The sequence below is a fragment of the Pteronotus mesoamericanus genome, unplaced genomic scaffold (genome assembly GCF_021234165.1).
Source record: "Pteronotus mesoamericanus isolate MK-2021 breed Mesoamerican mustached bat unplaced genomic scaffold, CSHL_Meso_final contig_1018, whole genome shotgun sequence".
NCBI lineage: Eukaryota > Metazoa > Chordata > Mammalia > Chiroptera > Mormoopidae > Pteronotus > Pteronotus mesoamericanus.
In genome coordinates, this window is record NW_026555002.1 from 1,844,691 (window position 1) to 1,865,467 (window position 20,777).

The 20,777-nt window shown below is 57.6% G+C and overlaps 1 protein-coding gene across 4 annotated transcripts in view; it reads right to left on the minus strand.

The window, feature by feature from the left end:
• Positions 1 to 20,777, minus strand: part of AGAP1 (ArfGAP with GTPase domain, ankyrin repeat and PH domain 1) — a 415,191-nt gene that overhangs the window by 28,551 nt on the left and 365,863 nt on the right. For all 4 annotated transcript variants that reach the window (XM_054571257.1, XM_054571253.1, XM_054571255.1 and 1 more), the window contains 3 exons: positions 19,755 to 19,909; positions 16,508 to 16,598; positions 12,817 to 13,039 (listed from right to left, as the gene is read on the minus strand). In XM_054571257.1, the coding sequence (XP_054427232.1) occupies positions 12,817 to 13,039; positions 16,508 to 16,598; positions 19,755 to 19,909 (469 nt within the window). The remainder of the gene's footprint in view (positions 1 to 12,816; positions 13,040 to 16,507; positions 16,599 to 19,754; positions 19,910 to 20,777) is intronic.

Sequence of the window (20,777 nt, forward strand, 5' to 3'; positions counted from 1 at the left end):
CGCTTTCAGGCCCCAGAGCAGACCTCCTCTCGGGGGCCCCGACGGCAACTGGCCCGAAGCCACAGAGGTCGTCGGTGGGGGCCGCCCCTCGCACCAGGCGCTCTGCCCAGGCAGAGCTCTAATAGCATGGCCTCCGGCGGCTCCACCTGGTGAGGGCGAGGGACGGACCCCAGGAGGGCCCATGGGGACAGCCGGGAGTGCTCGGCTGGCCCGTACCGCGCTGTCCTCCTCTCTCACGCCCTGCACGCACCACGTGGGTCCGCTGACCCAGGAAGAACCCAGACATATTGCCAAATTCCTTTCAGAAAGGTTTCCCCCCAGGTCCCTGTTATCGGCAGTGGGGAGGGGAGCGAGGGAGGGGCTGCGGCACTTTCCCCGAAAACCCAGACCAATAAGAGGCAGCCTCAGTTAAGAAACGTAACTATCTCTCTACCTATTAGATGTTGCATGTTGACTTGCGGCGACTGCTTTGATTTTGGTAAGAGCCCCTCCGTTTTCCAGGAGACGCCACGCGCCCTGCCCTTTGCCAGAGCAGCAGGGCAACACCCACGGCTCGCCCTCGAAGCCCAGGGGCTGACACTTTGGACACGGCACGAAGTACCCCAGGGGCGGTCGCCGCTCCCGGGCTCTGTGTCCGCACCTGGAAATCACCCGATTCCTGAGCCTCGCCTCACACGTAGGTCACTGCAAAGGACGCGGGGGCGTCGCCCGAGAGAGAAGGCTGCTTCCCCGGAACCAGAGAAGAAATCGTGTTTCGTTCCCTTCTGGTATGTTCTCTTGGGCTTGACCATGGGATTGGGCGCATAGTAACATGCTATTTTATATGACGTCATGGCAAAATAACTGCAATGTCTTCCCAGAAGTGCCCTTCTTGTCTGTCACAGGGGACGGGCAAAGGACAGGGTACAGCTGCTGATGCTGAAGGAAAGAACCGCCCACTTGATTCAGGCCATGGTAGCAAGCACGTCTGTGTCCTGACGTTTTAATGAGCTTGTTGAACTTGAAACGAGGGGATCTGAACCCAAAGGATCTGAACCCTTAGAAAATGTTTCCCCTTTAAAACCCCGGTGATCTTTTCCTTAAAAAGAAAAAATGAATAGGTGATAGTTCTCTAGAATTTAGACCTTCATTTAGAAGATCGGGTGGTTCAGCACGGTGTCACGGAAAGGGCCCCTGAGCTTTCCAAACCGCCCGTGAGGCCGGCACTATAGCGAGCGCTACTTCGCAGGTGGGACAGCTGAGGCTCACAGGGGTCGGGCAGCGCGGCCACACAGCGGCTCCGCGTAAACTACGATGTGGTCCTGGCCACTGAACCTGAGCCTCAGCCTCAGCACCAGATCCAGCTGAGGTGCTTCTGATCTGTATGACGCTCCTAGGTCTTAGTGATTAAATATTTAAATTTAAAAACAGTAGAAGAGGAACTATATTTTGGACATTCCTTTGAAAGTAGTCAAAACTGCACAATCCTTTTCAATACATTTTTTGAGGGCTGGAAGTCAATCATGAGACCTGTGCATTCCACATAGTGCTATTTGTACTACATAGAAGAGGCAGAACCCAATCTAACCTGGGAAAGACCAGGTCCCTGGCTGCTTCCCACCAGGAAGGCGAGCTGGACGGCGACCGGGGAATGTCTGGGGTGAGGGGCGCACAGCAGGGTGGGGTGCGCGCGCGCGCACACACACCCCGCCCCGCTCCGGCATGTGCCCTGACTGGGAATTGAACCGGTGACTGTTCAGTTCGCAGGCCGGTGCTCAACCCACTGGGCCACATCAGCCAGGGCTAGTTTTTTTTTTTTCTAAACGGGCACAATTCATATACTGTAAAATTCACCCTTTAAAGGTGCGTGCTTCTGTGGTTTTTAGTGTACTCTAAAGTCTGGGAGCAGCATTCCCGCCACAGAAATCGGGTTGTTCCCCGGTCCCCAGAGCAGCCCTGCCCTTCCCCCCGCCTGTCTGCCCGCGGCGGCGGCGGCCAGGGAATCACCTGAGACGCAGCCTGGGCACCCGGCTCCCTTCACTTACTGCGATGCTGTCAAGGCTCGTCCACGCTGTGGCGCGTGGCACTTCATTCCCTTCGGTGCCTGAACAACATTCCACCGGGCGGACCCGCGCCTCCCGCACGTCGCTCCCGCTTCCTGGGCACCCCACGCACTGTCCCCGGCCCGAGCTGCGGGAAGGCGGGCGCCTTGCGCCCGCACTTGGGGCTGCGCAGAGGCGCGCGTTCCCCTCAGGCGTCTGCCCCGGGCCGGGCTGCGGGGCCAGCGCTGTGCTGAGGACTGGTGTCCGGCACCCTTCCAGGTGCTGCTGGGCTGTCCGGACGCCTTCTTCACAGAACTGTCCCCTCTGATACCGTGCACATTTACAAATGGGGTTATTTGGCTGCTACTGCTGAACTATACTCATTCTCTATGCATTCTGGATACTAGGCTCTTACTAGATACGTGGTTTTCAAATATTTTCACTCATTCTCTTTTTACATTGTCCTTTGAAGCACTAAAATTTTTAATTTTGATGTCTAATTTATGTTTATTTTGTAGTTTCTGCTTTATCATGTCTCTGTTTCCTTTTAGAAGTTTTATGGTTCTAGTTTTCACACTTAGGTCTCGGGTTCATTTGGATTAACGTTTGAATGCGGCACGAGAAGGGGTCCGACCTCCTTCGTCCACGCAGCTCTCCAGCTGTGCCCGCACCCGTCGAAAAGACAGCTCTTTCCCCGCTGGATTTCCTTAGCATCTCTGTTGACAATCAGTTAACCACAGATGTATGGGCTCACGTCAGGGATCTTAATTCTGTTTCATTGATCAATATGCCTGTCCTTGGATTATTAGAGTTTTGTAGCAAGTTTTGAAATTGGTAGGCATGAGTCCTCCAATTCTGTTACTCTCTTTCAGTATTGGTTTGCCTATCTGGGTGGGGAGTGTCTCTTGAACTTCCATATAAATTATAGAATCAGCTTGTCTATTTCTGTAAAACACATTTGTGATTCTGAATTTAAGTATCAGCTTGGGGGAGTCCTGCTGTCTTAACAATATCAAGTCTGCCAATCCATGAACTTGGATGTCTTGCCAATTACTTAGGTCGTTTTCACTTTCTTTTTGTGATGCTTTGTAGTTTTCAGGGCACAGGTGAAACTATTCCTGCGCATATCATCCTCTCTGATGCGACTGTTATTGAAGTATGTCCTTAATTTTACTTTACTTTGTCCCTTGCTAGTGCGTGGAAGCACAGCTGACTTTTGCATACTGATCCTATGCTTGCTAAACTCACTCATTAGCTCTGAGAGTTTACTGCGGGTTCCTCTGGGTTTTCTATACCTAAGAATGTATCATCTGCAAACAGCCTCACCTGTTCTTTTCTGATCTGGAAGCCTGTGGTTTCTTCTTCTTGCCCAGTTCGCTGGCTGGATCCGGGGTTGGAAGGAGGTGCCTGTGGACACCCTTGCCTTGCTCCTGACCTGAGGGAAGACACTCTCAGCGCCTTACACCCAGCATGACGTCAGCGGTGGGTTTTCCACAGCTGCCCCTCAGCAGGCTGAGGAAGCCGCCTCTCATGCCTGCTGTGCTGAGTGTTGGTATTTGAAAGGGTACTGGCTTTTGTCAGCTGTTGTTTTCTGCGTCTCGCGAGAGGATCATGTAGCTTTTGTCCTTCATTCCACTAATGTGTTGTAGGATATGGATTGATTTTTGGGTATCAAGCCGACCTTGCATTCCTGGGAAAAATGACATTGGATCATAGTGCATAATCATCTTGCGCTGGGACCAGGCACAGAGGTACTCTCTGTGGGCTGTTGCGTGTGCTGGGATGGTCTGTTGGAGGTGCCCAGTCACATCAGAGTCCAGTGAAGAAAGAGGACACATAACTGGGTCACAAGAAATTAGGAAGAAAGTTCAGAGACTTGGGTGAGGACACAGGGGCCGGGGGGCGGGGGGGTGGGGGACTCCAGGCAGGGCTGCGGGCATGTTTACGCCGCGCGGTGCAGACCGGTGCCTCCCGAACGTGGCTGTGCGCACGAATCTCCTGGAGAGCCTAACGCTTCCCTGGGCGCCCGCACCGGGAGGGGGACTGAGGGGTCTGCATGTGGCCGGGAGCTGGCACTTCCAGGTGAGGCCGATGTTGCAGCAAATCCCCCGACGGAGGCAAAGCGAAACGAGCACCGCCTACGCCCTCTAGGCCGGCGGCCCTCCCAGCACCAGGCGGCAGGGCCACTAGCCTGTCACCGCCAGCACGCAGGACCTGGGCACAGAGCCGACTGAGTTTCCCAATAAAAAAGATCCCAGGAAACTTCACACGTATTTTCTTTTGTATTAAATCTGCATGACTGAGTGGATGAAAATAATAGCTAGCCTCATCTTACCAATGAGTAAATGCCCTGGGTTTTAAAAAATCAATATTGCAGATGCTGCTGGCCATGCAGCCGTGCCTGGCGTCCCCTCTGCTCCATGCTCTGCCGTGCGGACGACGAGCACGGCCCGAGGCGGCCTGGAAGGCCAGCCGGGTATCGCCACAGCCGCGCCGGGCAGGAGGGCGCGGTCCTGCCAAAGCTGGGGCCCGAGCCTCGTGCCCACGTGGGCCCGCACCCCCCACCCCCGCCCGCCGGGGTCTGGAGGCCTCGGCGCTGGTTTCTGTTGGTGCCTTAGGACTGGCATCAACCACAGAGAATTAAGACTTGGGACGTGATGGGGTGACTTAGAAGGTCAGGTTTGCCACATGAACGCAAACTGAAATGAATGACGCTTTGTTCTCTTCTTTAAGTTACCGTGAGTGAGGCTTCCGGATCTGACAAGCGGAAAGACATTGCAGTTATGTTATTACACCTGGTAAGTTTACATTCGTACATGTGCCTGCGATTATACAGCCTAAGGGAAATGTAGGTTTCTAGTTGTGAGCACACAAAATGCAGACTTCATTCTTGTGTTATTATTTATTAATTATTGTTTTGTTTTCCATGCAAACAACTGTAAACCTACCTTGGCCCCACTCTGTATGTACATGGAAACACGTGGATAACAAGAGTGTGAGCCGGGGTCCAGGGAGAAGCGGGGTTGGGGGGGGGCGGGCGTGCGCTGGTGAACATGGCAGATCGCGACCTTCGGATGGGGCCTTCGTGTACGACACCTGCTGCTGAGCAGGAAGAGGACACGCATGGTAGCAGCGCCGGGGCGGTGACAGACTCGCATCGTGGGGTCAGGTGCTCTGCCCCATAGCCCCGTGTGGCCCCAGACAAGCCCCTCAAGGACTTTAACTCCTCATCCTTCTCACCTAAAAAATGGGGGTCATCCCGTGTTGTCAGGGGGCTCCGGGCTGCGGAAAAGCACACGGCAGGCCACCAACCCGGGACACGGGCTGGCTTCTCGCCCGTCTCCTTCAGCCTTAGGGAGAGGACAGCAGAACGGGCCCCTGGAGGAGGGAGGTCTCGGGCGCCCACGACCACAGCGCCGCTGGAAGAGCGCGCCCTCTGGTGGCGGGGCCAAGGCAGGGGCGGCGGTTCCCGAGAGCACACGCAGGCCTGGTGCAGAACGGCGTCTGCGGCGCGCCATTCAGGCCTCCGCAGGTCCTCCTGCACGTGACATTCTTACATATGTGCTCACGAAGGGACAGAGGCTCACATGTTCCGGCACCTCGGGCCGCTCATGCTTGCTAACAACTTGCATTTCCATCTACCAGTCATCATAACAACTCTTTAAAAAAAATCCAAAAAACCCTTTTTTGATCGTCTCCATGGCTACATTTCAGCGCGGACGTGACAGTGATTTTCAAGCCTGGACCGACCCCCCACGCCGCCGCAAACCTGGCTCCCAGCACCTGTTTGGTCCCCAGTGAGATCAAACTAATACTGGCGCCCCTGGGCAGCGGCAGCTGTCCCGAGCCCGCCGAAGCACAGCTGTCCACCGGGGTCAAAGGCAGTGTGAGGTGCGGTCGGTCGCGAAGAAGGGACCCCGTTCTGCTCAACCGCGCGGAGACGCTCCTTGAATGCACCTTTCCCATGAAAGCTGCTCTGTGACGAGAGCTTCACGCGGGCGCTGGGGGCGGCGCCGGGCGCCGGAGCGCGGACCCCCGCCGCGCTCCCTGGCCCCGCGGACCCGGCGGAGGGACGGCTGGACCCGGCGTCAGCTGTCACCCACAGGGATTATTTTTGAGGCAGTGTTCATGCACTTGCGCTTCTCACTTGCACATTTTCCTAATTGGCTTAATATTTATAGAGGGATCTTTCTGATCTGGGCACAGAGCTCCGGTAAACTCAGGCCCGTTTAGTGCCGTGCTGACGAGGATGACGCAGCCCTGGCGGTCGCCGAGTGAGTCGTGGCGCTCGGCGCCTGGCTCCGAGCCAGCCTGCTGCACGTCCTCAAACATCTCAAGTAAAACCCGAGGTCCCCGCGTGGCAGCTGCGTCCACAGGGCCGTGGACGTTCCAACATCACTACCAGGAAACGTCAGGCCCGCACGCGATCGCCGTGCCTGCGCCCTCCCCGCGCCGGCCCGGCCGGAACCTGCCCGTCCCTCCGGGCCGGGAGGCCGGGCCGCTCCCTCCGCGGGCTGGGCCGGGGCACGCCCGCTGCCAGGCGCGCGCGCCGACAGGAATTCACTCTGCGTCGCAATTAGTGGCACTGTCATTTTCGGGGGCTCCTGCCAATTAATTAAGCCTGTCAAACGGGAAACCGCAGCGCTCACATGATAATTTATACCGGAGGAGACGGGCCTCACGGAGCACGGCGGCCTCCTCCACACACACAAGTCTCCCTCGGAGCCCCGCGGTAAACAGGGCCGCGGACTAGGAGGCGACCGCGGCAAGGGAGCGGGGGCGGGGCGGGGGGCGCTCCGCACGGACGCGCAAAGTTACGCTGCCCTTGTTACGACTGTTCACTCGGATCGCAGGAGTGCAAGACCGGCTGATTAAAACTCCGAACGAGCCCCCGGCTCCCGGCCCTCCGCGTCCGTCCAGGAAGATAGAATCAGAGGAGTTTATTCATACCATTAAGCCCCAGAGAACTTAATTGAAAGAAGAGCACAGCCCGGACCTTGACAAGCGGGAGGTCACAGTAATTGCTGCCGGACATATTTAACATTAAGATAATCAGGCCATTAATTACCCTTTGGATCATTAAATCAGCCAGTTGCAAAATGAAATTTCTGCCTCTATTACTCACTTGAGAGACCACAGGGGTGGCCTTTAATTTATCAGTGAGCTTGAGATACAAAGGCTGGGGCTGGGGGAGGGCGGGCGGGGAGGGGGCCGCGACGTCGGAGGCGCGGGGGGCAGGGCATCCATCGGCCATGCTCGGTGATCGTGGCAAATTAACTAGGTAAGATAACCTCCGCGTCCAAAGGCAGAAGCTGGGGGTATGTAAATAGATGAGGGCAGACAGGGAGATCAGAGCCTGCACACCACTTAGCAGGATAATAAAGGAAATCATCCTTGATTATCAGTGCTAATTTGGACACTGCCGGTAGCTTGTTATACGTGTTCTGAGTAGCATTTAATTAATTCGATTGCTTGTTAATGAGGGAAGTGACATGTGGGGAGCAGATGCCACCCGACTGCAGATGGGCTCTGGTCATCACCGCAAAGTCCTTTTTTTCCCCCTGCCCATTTTTTTTTTCTTTTAAAGAAAGAAAATAGGAAAAGGTGTCAAGCATAGAGGGACACTCAAAAGAGACAAAACATTGACCTTGGCAGGCCAAGAACTGGTGAAAAATAATAAGCGGAGACAGTCCTGGGGCTGTGGGGACTCACGTCCCCGAGGCCCCATTTGGACCCGGGCGTCCCTCGGCCAGAACCGGAGCCCGAGACGACCGCAGTGTGATCTCAGGATCAAACCTAGCGAGACAAAGACGCGGCCAAGTGGTGCTGCTTTTAATATCTCAGAGTTAGCGGTGGGGATCCAATTATTTTCAGTTTGGATACATTTCCCCTTTCTCGGTACCTCCATGTGCATAAATAAGAGGAAGTGGCCTTCCGCCACTGAAAAAGGGCTGAACGCGGGCCACCGGGCGCATCCGTCTCTCCCACGCAGATCCCGGACGTCCGGTCCCGGGTCTTCCTCCCCAGGTGACATCTTTTTATAGGTGAAGGACAGGAGAGGAGTTTCAGTGTGCAGGCGAACGGGTGCGTAACGACAGGAAGAGAGAGGGCGCTGAGAGAGAAGGGCGCACCCTACAGCAGCACGCTCTGGGGCGGGGCGGGGGGGGCTGCTGCCACGGGGCTCCCCTCGGGCTCGCGTGTGGGAGCGCGGACACAGCTGTCCACCTCCGGGCGGCTTTGATTTTCTGAACCACCCCATAAACAGGCCACCTGCCCTGAAACGCACCGGCGGCCTGTTCCTGTGGATCTGCACAGGCTGCACCCGACACCGAGACTCAGAGACAGGAGGCGAGGGAAGAAATGCGGGGCGGGGGGGACGGGGCGGAGCGTGGCACCCGGGGAGGGAGGGGGTGCTCTGCCCGGTCCTGGCAGGAAAGGACGCTCACTGCCGTCAGGCGCGAATGCTGCTGAGCGAGCCTCAGGCGTGAGTAAAAGCCAACCCCGCACGGCGACCCAGGCCAGCCCCCAGGCTCTGCCCAAGGGCGAGGGGACACACAGCTTGCCGAGCGCTGGCAGCGCCCAAGTCCCGATCCCCTCCCGGCACCCGAGGCCTGGAGGCAGCAGGGGCACCTGACAGCTGTACCCAAGCCGACCCGTCACTCGGTCGTTCACTCGAGACATAGACACTCGACTGTTAGCATCTCCGTCTCCGAGCTAATTTCTCTTTCACATGACACAGGGGCACGAAGGAGCTCAGTGACATCTCCTTGTGGTCACAACGTGTGCCCTGACACCAGAAGCAGAGGCCCCGGCCCCGCCGCGAACAGCAGCGTACTAGGCAGAGTGACTCTCGCCCACAGGCTCAGGACCCTGAAGGCCCAGCCCTGCGCACAGCAGACGGCCCCTCTGTGAGCCCCCCACCGAGCCAATGCTGCTCGCCGTGTCTCCCCGCTTAAAGTCAATATTTTAAGTGTGTGCTTAAATGGTATCAATAGCAATTAGAGAGGGGAACTCAGGTTCCACTGCAGGTGGAGTTAATTGTTACGGCATCGATCTCCTGCACACGTTCCTTTCTCCAAATTACACCTGCACTGCACCCTGGGCGGGGGTGGGGGTGGGGGATGGCGCGCACCCTCTCCCCTCCTGCGACAATACATTTCGTATCGAATGCACTGGAAAAAATGGCAGTTGTTGCAGAATCCGCCCAAAAGGATTTTTTTTTCTTCCTGGGAGTAATTAAAAGATGCTTTTCTTGACTAATGGTCCCCGGTTTGGGAAGGGGAAGTCAATACGGCCTCGCCGCCGTCAGCTTCGATTGATCACGGTGCCGCCTGAGTTTGACCGGCAGTTCTCAGGGTGGCTGGGATTCACTGGAACCAATTACCAGGCCGCCAAGCTGCCCTCATCGGGGGCAGGGGCAGCTGGCACCAGGCCAGGCAGAGGCGCAGAGATGGTGCCTGTTTCCCCAACTCACCCGCAGGTCTGCAAAAACCCGGTGCGCGGTGGGTTCTGGGGACTGGCTGGCTGTGTCTCTGGAGCGGGATCTGCTGTGTCCTACGCCCCCAAGGTCCCCAGTCTGTGTGTGTGTGTGTACGCGTGCGCGCAAGCGTGTGTGCAGGGGGCGGAAAGCGCATTTCTAATTATATCCCACTGTCAGAATGAATCTTCTGAACAAGCTGGAATGGACTAGAGCTTCTCGGGGAAACAGCTGGGCCCCTTTTCAAAGAACGAGGCTGGATAGATTGCACTAGGCTTTTCCTTGGCTAGAGAGAAAAATTTACCAAAATATTTCTTCTTAGGATCGCCTTAGGGCCACACTGAAAGACCCCTCCAGCTGTGTGCACCAGTCAGCACAGGCTCTGCAGACCAAGTGCGGGCGGGGGCGGGATCCAGGCCAGACGCCAGTTCCCACATCACAGACAGAAGGCCCCGTGAAGTTGCCGGCCCAGACCTCACATCTCCCACTTCCGTTCCGAGCAGCTGCCCAGGGGGCAGTGCGGCGGGGGCGGGGGCGTGTGAGTGACTGTGACTTCGAGGCGCTTTCCAGTGGTCAGTGTGTGGAAGGCCAGCTTGCTGCGCCGGGACCACAGTCTCTGCCTTGTCCCCACCCCGCCCAGTGATGCTGCGGGCGGCCTCTGGCCCTCTTGGGAAGCGCGGAACACACAGGAACGCACAGACAGACCCAAGGACTCACCCTCCGCCTGCACCCGGCGGTGCTGTTGTGCACACCCGCCCCCACCAGGCCCTCCCAGGCCCTGGCTCGGTTTGGTTTGGGTGACGAGCACCATGCTCATCTCCCAACTCAGCCCATGGGCCCCACGGCTTCCACCTCCCTGCCTCTGCCTAGGTCACTCCCCACCCCTGGGTCTGTAGACCACCCCACGTTTTAAAGTCCAGCTGGGATGCTGTTCCGCGGGTGGGGTGGGGGTACTTCCCGGCACCACAGCTGGAAGAGCCCCTCCCCGCCACAGACTCCGCCCAGTCCCCGCCCCCTCGGCGGCAAGGGCGCTCTCCAACCGCTGGGCTTGTCTTCCAGGAGGAGGCGCTCCATGAGCACCTGCAGGGCTTAGGGAAAAAAGGACTCCCTGGGAGGGTGGCTGGAGGTGCAAAGAAACATTCAGTTGTCCGGTGTGTTCATCCCCTTCACGACAGAGAGATTTCCGAGATCCCGAAGTGGCCTTTGGAAACACCAGGCAGCCATGCCGCCACCCCCATCACCTTGGAGAGGGCTTTCGACTCAGCAGCTCTTTAGGGGACGCACGTGACCGAAGGACAGGAGGGACTCAGTGGCAGTCACTCCATGCGTGGGAAAGGAGCGCTCTGCTTTGCCCCCCCAAATACCAAGAGGTGCTGCCCGTGGCCCGGCCCTGGGTCGGAGAGGGCGAGTGCCCAGGGGCTGGGCCTCCACGCGAGCTGCACATGGAACACCTGGTCCTCGCAGGGAGTGGCGATGACAGTGATGTAACATAGTTACCATTAAAAAAACATCAACCCACATCTTTGTTTCTCATCATCCTAAATGCTCCTAATAATGGCAGACGAGAAAACGAACTTTTCTCATTCATGACATTAACCATGGTACCTATGCTTCTTTTATACATTAACAGCAAAATGCATGAGGTCAGTGTTTTTCTGGTGCAATTTTTTTTTATACTCACTCAAGGACATTTATTTATTGATTTTAGAGAGAGAGGAAGGGAGAGACAGAAACATCGACGGGGGAGAGAGAAACACGGATGGGAGAACGATCGATCGGCTGCCTCCCATAGGAGCCTGGGAAGAGGATCGAGTCGGCAACCTAGGTCCGTGCCCTGGCTGGGAATCGAACCTGCAGCCGTTCGGTGACAGGACAGTGCTCCAACCAACACAGCCATGCTGGCCAGGGGTCCAGTGCCTTTTAATTGTTCTTTTCTGTACGCATACATTACACTCAATCCAATTTCCACTTGTTTTTCATTTTCAGACCTACATATACTTTCCAAGGAAACTATTAAAAAACCTATTAAAAAAATGGGTATTAAGAGTTAATCTCTTAAGAATGCTCCTAATTGGTGCCCAGCCGATTTCTACATTAGTGTTAAGTCAAGATAAAATGTTTTTAAAAGTGCCTCCTCTGTTCGGTTTGTGAGACAGTTGCCCTTTTTCATCACCTGCGGCAACTCACACACGTAGAGCTCACGCTGCAAACTCCGCGGCGAGAGACAAGCATCGGGGCGCGCCCCTCGCCCCGGCTGCTCCCACTGTAAGCGCCTGGCGTGCGGAGCGCGGTCCGCCACACACCAGCCTCATTCTCGCAAGTGAACCGAAGGGGGCACCAGAAATTCACTTTTCAGTGGTGATGAACCAGACCCGCCCACTCTCAGTGTTGACACCACTTAGTGGAAGGACGCCATTTCTTGCCCCTCACCCGTGGCCCAACCAGAGGCTGCTGCTTGGCCTATCACGTGGTCGGATCACCAGCCAACGAACCGGAGAAATCTGCAAAGTGCCCGAGCTGGGAGGCCTGCGGTCTCCCTCCGTCCCTCCGCACACCTCAGAGGCGAACGCTGACGGCGACCCCACACCCCGCTCCAGAGCTGGGGGACGCAGCCCGTGCCTCTGGCTCAGGATGCCTGTGGAGGCGGGGGAGGGGTGGGGGGGCCGTCCTGCCTCTAGGAACTAGGCTTCCTCAGAAGACATACCATTTTCTCACCTCTTAGTACATTAAATATGCATGTGTTCTCAAAAACGGCTTATGATGGCTGTAAATAAAAAATGAGAAACTAAACGGCCTCTAAATAAATGCGAAATTAACATTAATAGGGGGGGTGACTGTACATTATGGCAAACTGGGTTGATTCAATGTGTTAGAAATATATTTGACAAAATAAAATAGATTTCGTTACCATAAACTCATTTTGTGTGTGTATACCAGTCGAGGAGATGCTTATCGAAGACCTAAGCGTAACAAAGTGAAAGAATCAAAAGCCCACAATTGGTGTTAACAGTGCAGCTTATGCCTATTAGAGACGCATCTAATTAAAAGTGATGTGGTCATGAGGTTAGAAGCTTAACACATTTCTAGGAGGGGGAGCGGGAGTCCCCAAGGTGTAACAACAAACACAGGAAGATAAGAAGCTTAAATTGCCCACACTGGCTGAGGACCGATTTTAAACCCAGGTGTCCCTGCGCCGGTCCCGTCGGCACACCCACAGGGTGCCAGGGCAGCTCTAACCGGGGCCGTGGTCAAGGTTGTCTCCGGCTGCCCGGCGTTGGGCCGGACGCCCTGAAGCCACGCCCCTTCCCAGGCTCCTACCTGGTGGAGTCCAGCGAGGGCTTCGTCCGTCCCTGGCAGCTCTCCTCCCAGACGCTGTTGGCCAGCTCGTTCCCAATGGACAGCATCACCTTGATGAGCTCGATGGGCCAGTCGTCCAGGTCGAGCGATCGGACCCGGGAGAGGTGGGTGCCGAGATTCCGGTGGATCCCCGAGCACTCGATGCACATGAGGGCACCCAGGTTCAAGCTGGCCCAGTTGGGGTCTGTGGGGAGAGGGGCGGGCGCCACATGCGGTCAGACAGTCCCCAGGCAGGCCCTGCCCCTGGGGTCTCGGTGGCAAAACCGAGTCAGGCGGGCTTCGCCTCCAGCCTCCCTCCCTCGGGGCACAGTGTCAAAGACGCTCCCAGGCCACTGGTTGCCACCGCTTTGGGGGTCTTGAGAAATCGAGCTTGCTGGTGGCTCTGTTTCAACATCTGGCTTTGGCCAAAACAATGCCTTGAGCGCCTCTTCACTCGACAACTGCGATCGGTGGGTGGGACAGAGACGCGTAGCTCCCGGTGCTTCCAGCAGCAGCACAGCCCTGAGCGCGCAGGCCCTCGGGAAAGGGTCGCGTGTGACTCGGTGTCCGCTGCCCGCAGCTGCAGGCGCGGGGCGGCTCGGTCATTCCCAAAGCTGGGACATCCTCACAACCGCCCCCCGCCCGCAGGCACCCCCGAGCTTTTGCTCGTCACAGCAGGGGCCTGAGGGCACATTTCAAGGACGAACGGGAGGCAGCCCGCTGCCCGTTGCAGGAGTGAGCCCCGGCACCCGCCCGGCGCGGCGGGTCCACGGTGGGGCCCCGCCCCATGCCGCTGGCCCCGACCAGCAGCACGAATGGTAGGGGGCCTTTGTGACATGGCGCCGAGGGCAACAGATGGGCTCAGAGAAGAGCTTGGGACCCCTGGGTGGGCTTCATGCCGGCCCCCACAGCCGGCCCACAGACGTGGGGCTGACCCTGGCCGTCGGCAGCTCTTGGGTCGTCCAGGGACGATCGGCGTTTACTCCAGGTGCCCTTGAAGGGCCGGCAGCACCAGCCACCACGGGAGCAGGTAGCTAACATGTTTACCCCGGACCATCCACAGATGGCAAACGGCCAGGAATGGCGGTGCGCGGACTCATTGGAAATCAGCCAGCCGTTTATTTAACGTCTAACGCCTGCCCGGGAAGGAGGAGGCTGGACCAGAGGGCACACGCGAGGACAGAGGACTGTGGCCGTGGCGGCAGTCCAGTTGGGAAGAGAAAGCAAATGCCCCAAATAAAAACAATTAAGAAATAAGGATTGAGGAAACGCAAGCAGAACACTGGGTGACCTCCGGGCAGACCGCAGGGCCACAGGGAGGCCCCCGCCCGGCCACACCCCCAACCAGGCCGCCTTCCGACTGGCGCCCACAGCACCTTCCCCATCACCCGCCTCCCCAGGGCCCGCCTCAACACGGACTCGTGTGAACAGAGGACCGGGCGGGCCAAAGCAGAGGACAGGCCTGCGGGCCACTGGCGGGGGGGACAGAGGTGCGAGGGAACGGGCGGTTCCGAGCAGGGGCACAGCTGGTGCGGTGGGAGCAGACAGGGGGACTAGGGCAGGGAGGGGACAGGCTCGTGGGGACAGCACCGGGCTTACAGTAACAGCAGTCAGCGCCCGTGCCGACCTGCACTGCGGCAGGGGCCGCTGGGGATGCTTGTGCCCACACCAGGGGACCGGCCTCCTCAAGCCCAATGCCAGGCCCTAAGGGGGCGCAGGTGCTGCAGCGTGCGCTGGCATGCGAGGGGGGGACAGGCCCCACGTGCCCCGGGGAGCCCCCGAGAGGCTCCAGCAAGCACAGCCCCAGAGGCGCCCAGCCCGCTGCCCCGGCAGCCGGGTTCAGAGCCCGGCTCACCAGCCTCCCGCCCCGTCCCCGCGTGCGGTCCCCGCGTGCGGCCCCCTGCTGAGGCCTGCGGTCAGGGCCTCCGCACAGTGTCCCCACTGTTGCTGGTGTATGTGGCCCCGTGTTGCTCACCGGAACCGCTGCGAGAACCTCCTACTGGTTCCGAAGCCCGCCCACCACCCCACCGCCCCGCCCCCTGCACGACAGGCCTGATGGTCACAGCAGCCCTTGAGCTGGGAGCACTGCTGCTGCCCGCGCTCCAGGGAGCTTCAGCAGCTCTGAGACTCGGCCGGGAGCAAACCCTGTGACCTGAGCAGTGACAGCCACACGCAGGACATGACCCGACGGCCGTGTGCAGGCTGCTGTGAAAACCAGTGACACTGAAGGCAGGCGGGGGGTAAGGTGACACCACGACCCGGACTGCCACCGATGAGACCGGGCGTGGCGCTTGCAGGGGTGGCCTCCGCGCCAGCAGATGGGTGACTTCTCGGCAGTGTCAGCATCGAAGTGTCACCTGCAGCCGTGACCAGGGACACCCCCACAGCCCAGCGGGTGCCTCTGCGTGTCCGGCACCCGGGGGAGAACCCCGTGCCCTTCAGACTCCGAGTGTCTCCTGCCTCCGTCTCGGGCCTCAGGCTCCTGATGTCCAGAGAGCGCGCGCAGGCTCTGCACCAGCAGGAGGCTGCAGGCTGGGGTCCCAGGACTGGCTCTGGAGAGCGTGGGCCATGCTTCCCCGAGGCCCAGAGGCGGTCGCGGAGAATGCGGAAGCCCGGATCCCACGCGCGTCCCAGAGAAGGGCCTGCCTCCAGACAGATCCTGGGCTGAGACCTGCGGCTCTTGCCGGGACCCCCATCAAGGGTGGCGCTCAGCCATGATGCCTGAGGGACCTGCAGAGCGTCCCCAGTTCTCCTCGGGAAGAAACTGCGTGGGGCTTGGGGGACAGCGCGGGGGAGGTGGAGGCCAGGCAATTTCCTAGGACGCACGTGCTCCGTATAGAGACATCAGAGAAGCCCGATCACCAGAGACCCCGTCCAGCAGGGACACCTGGGTTCACATGCTGGAACGCACCTCATGGCGCTGCCCCCGCCCCCGACACCAAGGAGGAGCCCTGGGCTCTCCGGCACTTGCTGCCCGGCTATGCCTTCAGTTCGCAGCGCACCGCGAAGTCTCTCCGCCACAGCGAATGCAGCTTCTAACGGGACTCTCCCAGTTTGCATACGATGACACCCTGAGAACACATCGCCCCACCAGCATGTCCTTCATTTTCACACGTTGGGATGTTGCGACATTTGGCTCCATAAAGAGTGCTGTGACGGACGTCTTTGAAGCCAGATCGCTCCCCCCCCGCCCAACTGCTGGCCTGGCTGGGTTCCTGGAGGGGCACAGCCAGCGTGAGGGGTCCCACGCTGTTAAGGCTCTGTACTTTGCCCAACAGCTCATTGTCACTCTGTGGATGGGACGTGTCCCAGCCCTTTCAGAATACCCACACTGGTATTTCGACTTAAAAATAACAGCTTTTGACAACATGCCCTCTCTTTGTGTCCTTGATCCTGGTCCCTCCATCTCCCTTGTTCTCTGAGAAGATGCAGCAGGCAGCCAGGGCTTGGTCTGCCTCCAGCTACACGACCTGCTAGGTTTGCAGCCTGGCCTTCAGACTGTTTCCACCCCTACCCTGTAAGCGGGCCCTGGGCTGGCCCCAACTGCTACAGGGCTGCAGGAGCTAAAGAAGTCAGCCCCATGTGTGCAGCTCGGCTAGACTGTCCCCAACCACCGCACAGGCCCCGCCCCTAGGACCCTCCCCGCCCCACGCCCCACTGGGCTCCCACTTACTCTGGGTCTCGCAGTCCACGCAGTGCGAGTTCCCGCGGAGGCTCCGTATCGACTGCAGGGCCATGGCCTCGCTCTGGCTTGTCAGCCGGGACTGGACGTGGGGGAGACACACAAACACGTGCTATGAGAACCCCGAGGGGAATGCACGAGGCCTCCCGCAGCACCAGGGAGAAAGAAAACCACCACCGTGCGTGCAGACACGGCAGGAGGGCAGTTCCAAACAGCTGCCCCTCTTCCGCCGTCCGTAGGGTACATGGAACTGGTGGTGGATGTGCTGCGCGGGAACACCTCCATTTGATCCACCAGGTGAGAACGGCTCTGCTAGAGGTGGGGACCGGGGTCCGCCCCGATCCCTGCTGAGTGAACGCAAGCACACAGCCGCCTGGGCAGTGTTGCTGGTTTACGTACCCCTGCTACACGTGTGTCTGTCTACCTGGCGTGAAGGGTAAAGGCGGAGGAAGAAATTTTCTGCGGATAAGCTAAGGGCCAGGCCTCACTGGCACCGCAAAGACACCTGTCACTGCTCCCGGTCAGGAGACCATGCCCACACCGCTCTCCTCACCACCGGGTGTGGGGCAGGGAGTGAGCGCGGCCCACCGGGGCTGTGCTTCTGCTTCCGCTTGACTGTCTTATCTGAGCCAGTTTAGAACGTAGGGAAGGAGGACAGGCACGTGAAAATCTATCGGCTAGGATGTGGTCATCATCACCCGTGAGTTTTGTTAATATTTTGGTAGCTATGCTTGCAGCCTTTTTCTAAGCACATCTACACACATGCAAGTACGTCTTAAAAAGACAGCATAGTGTTTATTGCTTTGAAACCTGCCTTTTGGTTATTAATAAGATATGTTGACTCTCTGTGCCATCTGTTTTCCCAACATCATCATCTTAAATGCTGCATATATGCACCCTGGCTGGTGCGGCTCAGTGGATTGAGCGCCAGCCCGCGAACCAAAGGGTTGCAGTTCAAGTCCCAGTAGGGGCATGTATCTGGGTTGCATGCCAGGCCCCCAATAGGGGGCGCTCGAGACCCAACCACACATCGATGTTTCTTTCCCTCTCTTTCTCCCCCCTTCCCCTCTCTAAAATAAATAAAATCTTTAAAAAAAATAAATGCACAATATTCCCCTTCGGATGGAATAAAATAAAGGCAAATAAATAAGTGACTTATTTATGACGTCTCCGATTTTCCTCCACTGTACACAGTTTGGAGCGCTGTTCAAGTCCGTGGTTATTAACTAAGGATAAATTCCTGGCCACTGAGGTGCGGGGTAGAAGCATATGCACCATTTTTAAGGTGGACGCTGTGCGCATGTAATATAATGGTTAAAACCAAACAGATCTCAGGGGCCATTTAGAATAAGCTTGATTTTTGTGTAAATTCTTCATAAACTGAACTATCTCACATCAAATTGACTGATGTGAAATACTTTATTGCTTACCACCTAATAATGTAATTTATTAGTTGCTTCTGTTTAAGTAGCATAATGGAATGCATTATTGGGGTTGTATGCCCTGTGGTTAGATACCCAAGTATTCAAAGGATGTTTAACCTTTTCCACTGGCACCTGGAGTGAGAGTGTGTGAGCGCGCGCGTGCGTGCAGGGCTGTGTCCGGCCGTCTCTGTCTGCTGTACCACTGCAGCAGCGTGCGGACGGAAGCACGTGCCTGCACCTGCTACCAGCTGCGTCACCCACAGGCGGCTCACCCTCACCTACTCAGTGTTTTGCCCTCGAGACATTCCTTGTGGGTGCTGCTTCCGTGCGCACTCTCTCACGCCTGCTCGACCACGCCCCGGGAGGGGCGAGCCTGCCTCCCTGGGTGCCCAGCCGTCTGCCCAGGACGGTGACCCGTCTCTCCGGAGCAAAGTGGGGGCATTTGAAAGCTGGTGTTTGCATCGTTGGGCCCCAGGGTGATGCCGTGGGTTTCGCGGGGAGTGGGAGGAGCCTCATGAGGTGTGAGAGGGACAAGCCTAACCCGCTTCCAGATCCTTCTGAATGCCGACGTGGTATGGCTTTGGGATGACCCAAGACACTGCGATTTTAAACCAGATCTGGAGATGTGTTTATCTGCTCAGCAGCACCGCCTAACCTGCTGCTGTTCTGAAACGACACCCCCATGTTTGGCAGGTGGTTGGCCCGGGGAGCGGCCGCATCACCCGGGAACCACGTCTGTGGCTGTGGGACTCACGAAGCCAAGGTGCTCAGACACGTAAGGCAGCGCTTCAGCCCACCTTGGGTATAAAACCGCTTTAAAAAAGAGAAGCAAATTACATTATAATAATAATGACTGTGGTCTGGTTTACCCTGGTTAAAGAGGGTAATAAAATAAGACACTCCATCTTGCTGAGAGACAGGCTCCCTTCTTAATGACAAAGCTGAACATAAATCACGCACAGGAATTTCTTTAAATTGTTACAAATGAAACTGCTGGTCGGTGGGAAATGTTCTTTCTCTTAGTTCCAAGTTGACTGTAGTTTGAAAATGCTCTCCAAGACTCTAAAATGTTCCAGGAAAGGGGCTAAAAACATCCAAGCATTAAAATACTGAATTTGAAGGAATCCCTGATGGGAAGAAGGCCATGGGAAAAATGACATTTGCATAAGGAATATACACGGGGCAGGGCCCTAGGAATTGCAGGTTAAAGTCGCTTTGTTTTTCCTGGCTAAACGATGCCAGGTCACTGCCTCTAATTAGTGAGTAAAACACAACAGGACTTGCTGGCCGAGCTGAGAAGATGGACGCGGTGTCTCCCCCGGCGCCTTGCACGCCACGTGTGCGCGTTTACTTTTGTTCCCATCTGTATCAAGGGTCAGTTTCTAACTTGACGTGGGCTTGAATTTTGTGCATTTAGGAGGACAGAACAGTGCACATCTTTTTCTCCTGAGTGTAATCTACGTAAAATAAAAACAGATGTGGATGTATATGTGACCAGAGTCCGAAAGCTTCTGTCACTTAAGGGTCAATGCCTTAGACCTGGGATGAGTTGAGAGAGTAAAGATTTCAGCGGGGCGTTGGGCCACAGGAAGGTGGTTAGTCGAGCTCGAGAGGGGCCTGACGTCTGATACGTGCGGACACAAAGGGTCCTCGTCGTCCCCTCAGCCAGCTCTCCGCATGGGAGGGGCACCGGGGGCGGGCCAGCCACGCGTGTCCCGCGACGCTCTGCCCTCCCTCGGGCATCGCTAGGTCCCCTCATCCCTTCCCCGATCAGCCGCCCTTGACTTCGGGGGACAGCTCGCCGCGGGCCTTACCTTGTTCTTGCTGCTTTCACACGACTGGAGGCTGGCTAGGATCTGGCTCTCGATGGCTTGGACCCACGCATCTCTCTCTTCGTACGTGGTGGCTTCAAAGTGCCACGTCTGGCCAGTGAGGGACACGATGATAAACTCAAAGTTTTCTTCTTGCTCTGAAACAGAGTGGTGGGGGCGAGAGTTTAGCCTTCCTGTGGCCGCGGCCCCGCCACCAGGCGTCGGCCAGAAAAGTGCCCTTGGGTTCGATGGCGCCCGCACAGGGCTGGCAGCCCGGAGCGCAGAGCTGGACCCAGAGGCCTCCCAACACGCAGAGTCTGGCTCCCACAGCCCGCGTGGCCCGGCTTGGCCACCCTCTACGCCGGAGGGCGAGGAAAGGAAACGCAGGGTGTGACTCGGTGCCTCTGTGCTGGGCGCAGGCGGTGCAGGAAAACCCCACCGTAACTGACTGCCAGCCCTTCCACCCGTCATGTCTGCGGGATGAAAACTCAGTCAGCGCCGCTAACCTCGGTACAGCGCTGGCTCCCTCGCAAGCGTGTGTGCGGGTCGCAATGCACCACAGCTGCGGGGTGCCTGGGGTTCCGGCTCTGCTCTGGCAGAAGATCCGGGGAGGCTTTAATTCCATGACTTCTGACTGGGAAAGAGAGCGGGCCCCCGGAGATCCGAAGGGACTTCGCAGCCGCCACGTGGCGACAGTCTGGACCAGGAAGGGTTGGACTTGCATCCGCTCCTGCTTGGCCACGTGCCACATCGGGCTCTTTTAACAAGTTCCGGGGCCCTCCGCGGCCCCTTCCTCGCCCCTACCGCGGGGGAAGGCCACCCACGGCATGGCGCTGCCCACGGGCTGAATGGCGGGAACTCACTCAGGCCGGCAGGAGCCACAGGGACGCCCCACAATGGTCAGCATTTGTCCTCTTTTCTCACGCCCCCCTTCCGCCCCCGTCCCTGCCTCGAAAACGAGAGAGGCGGCGGCACACAGAGACAGCATAACCCGCCACAAATAACCGCCAGGACGTCTCCTGCTGG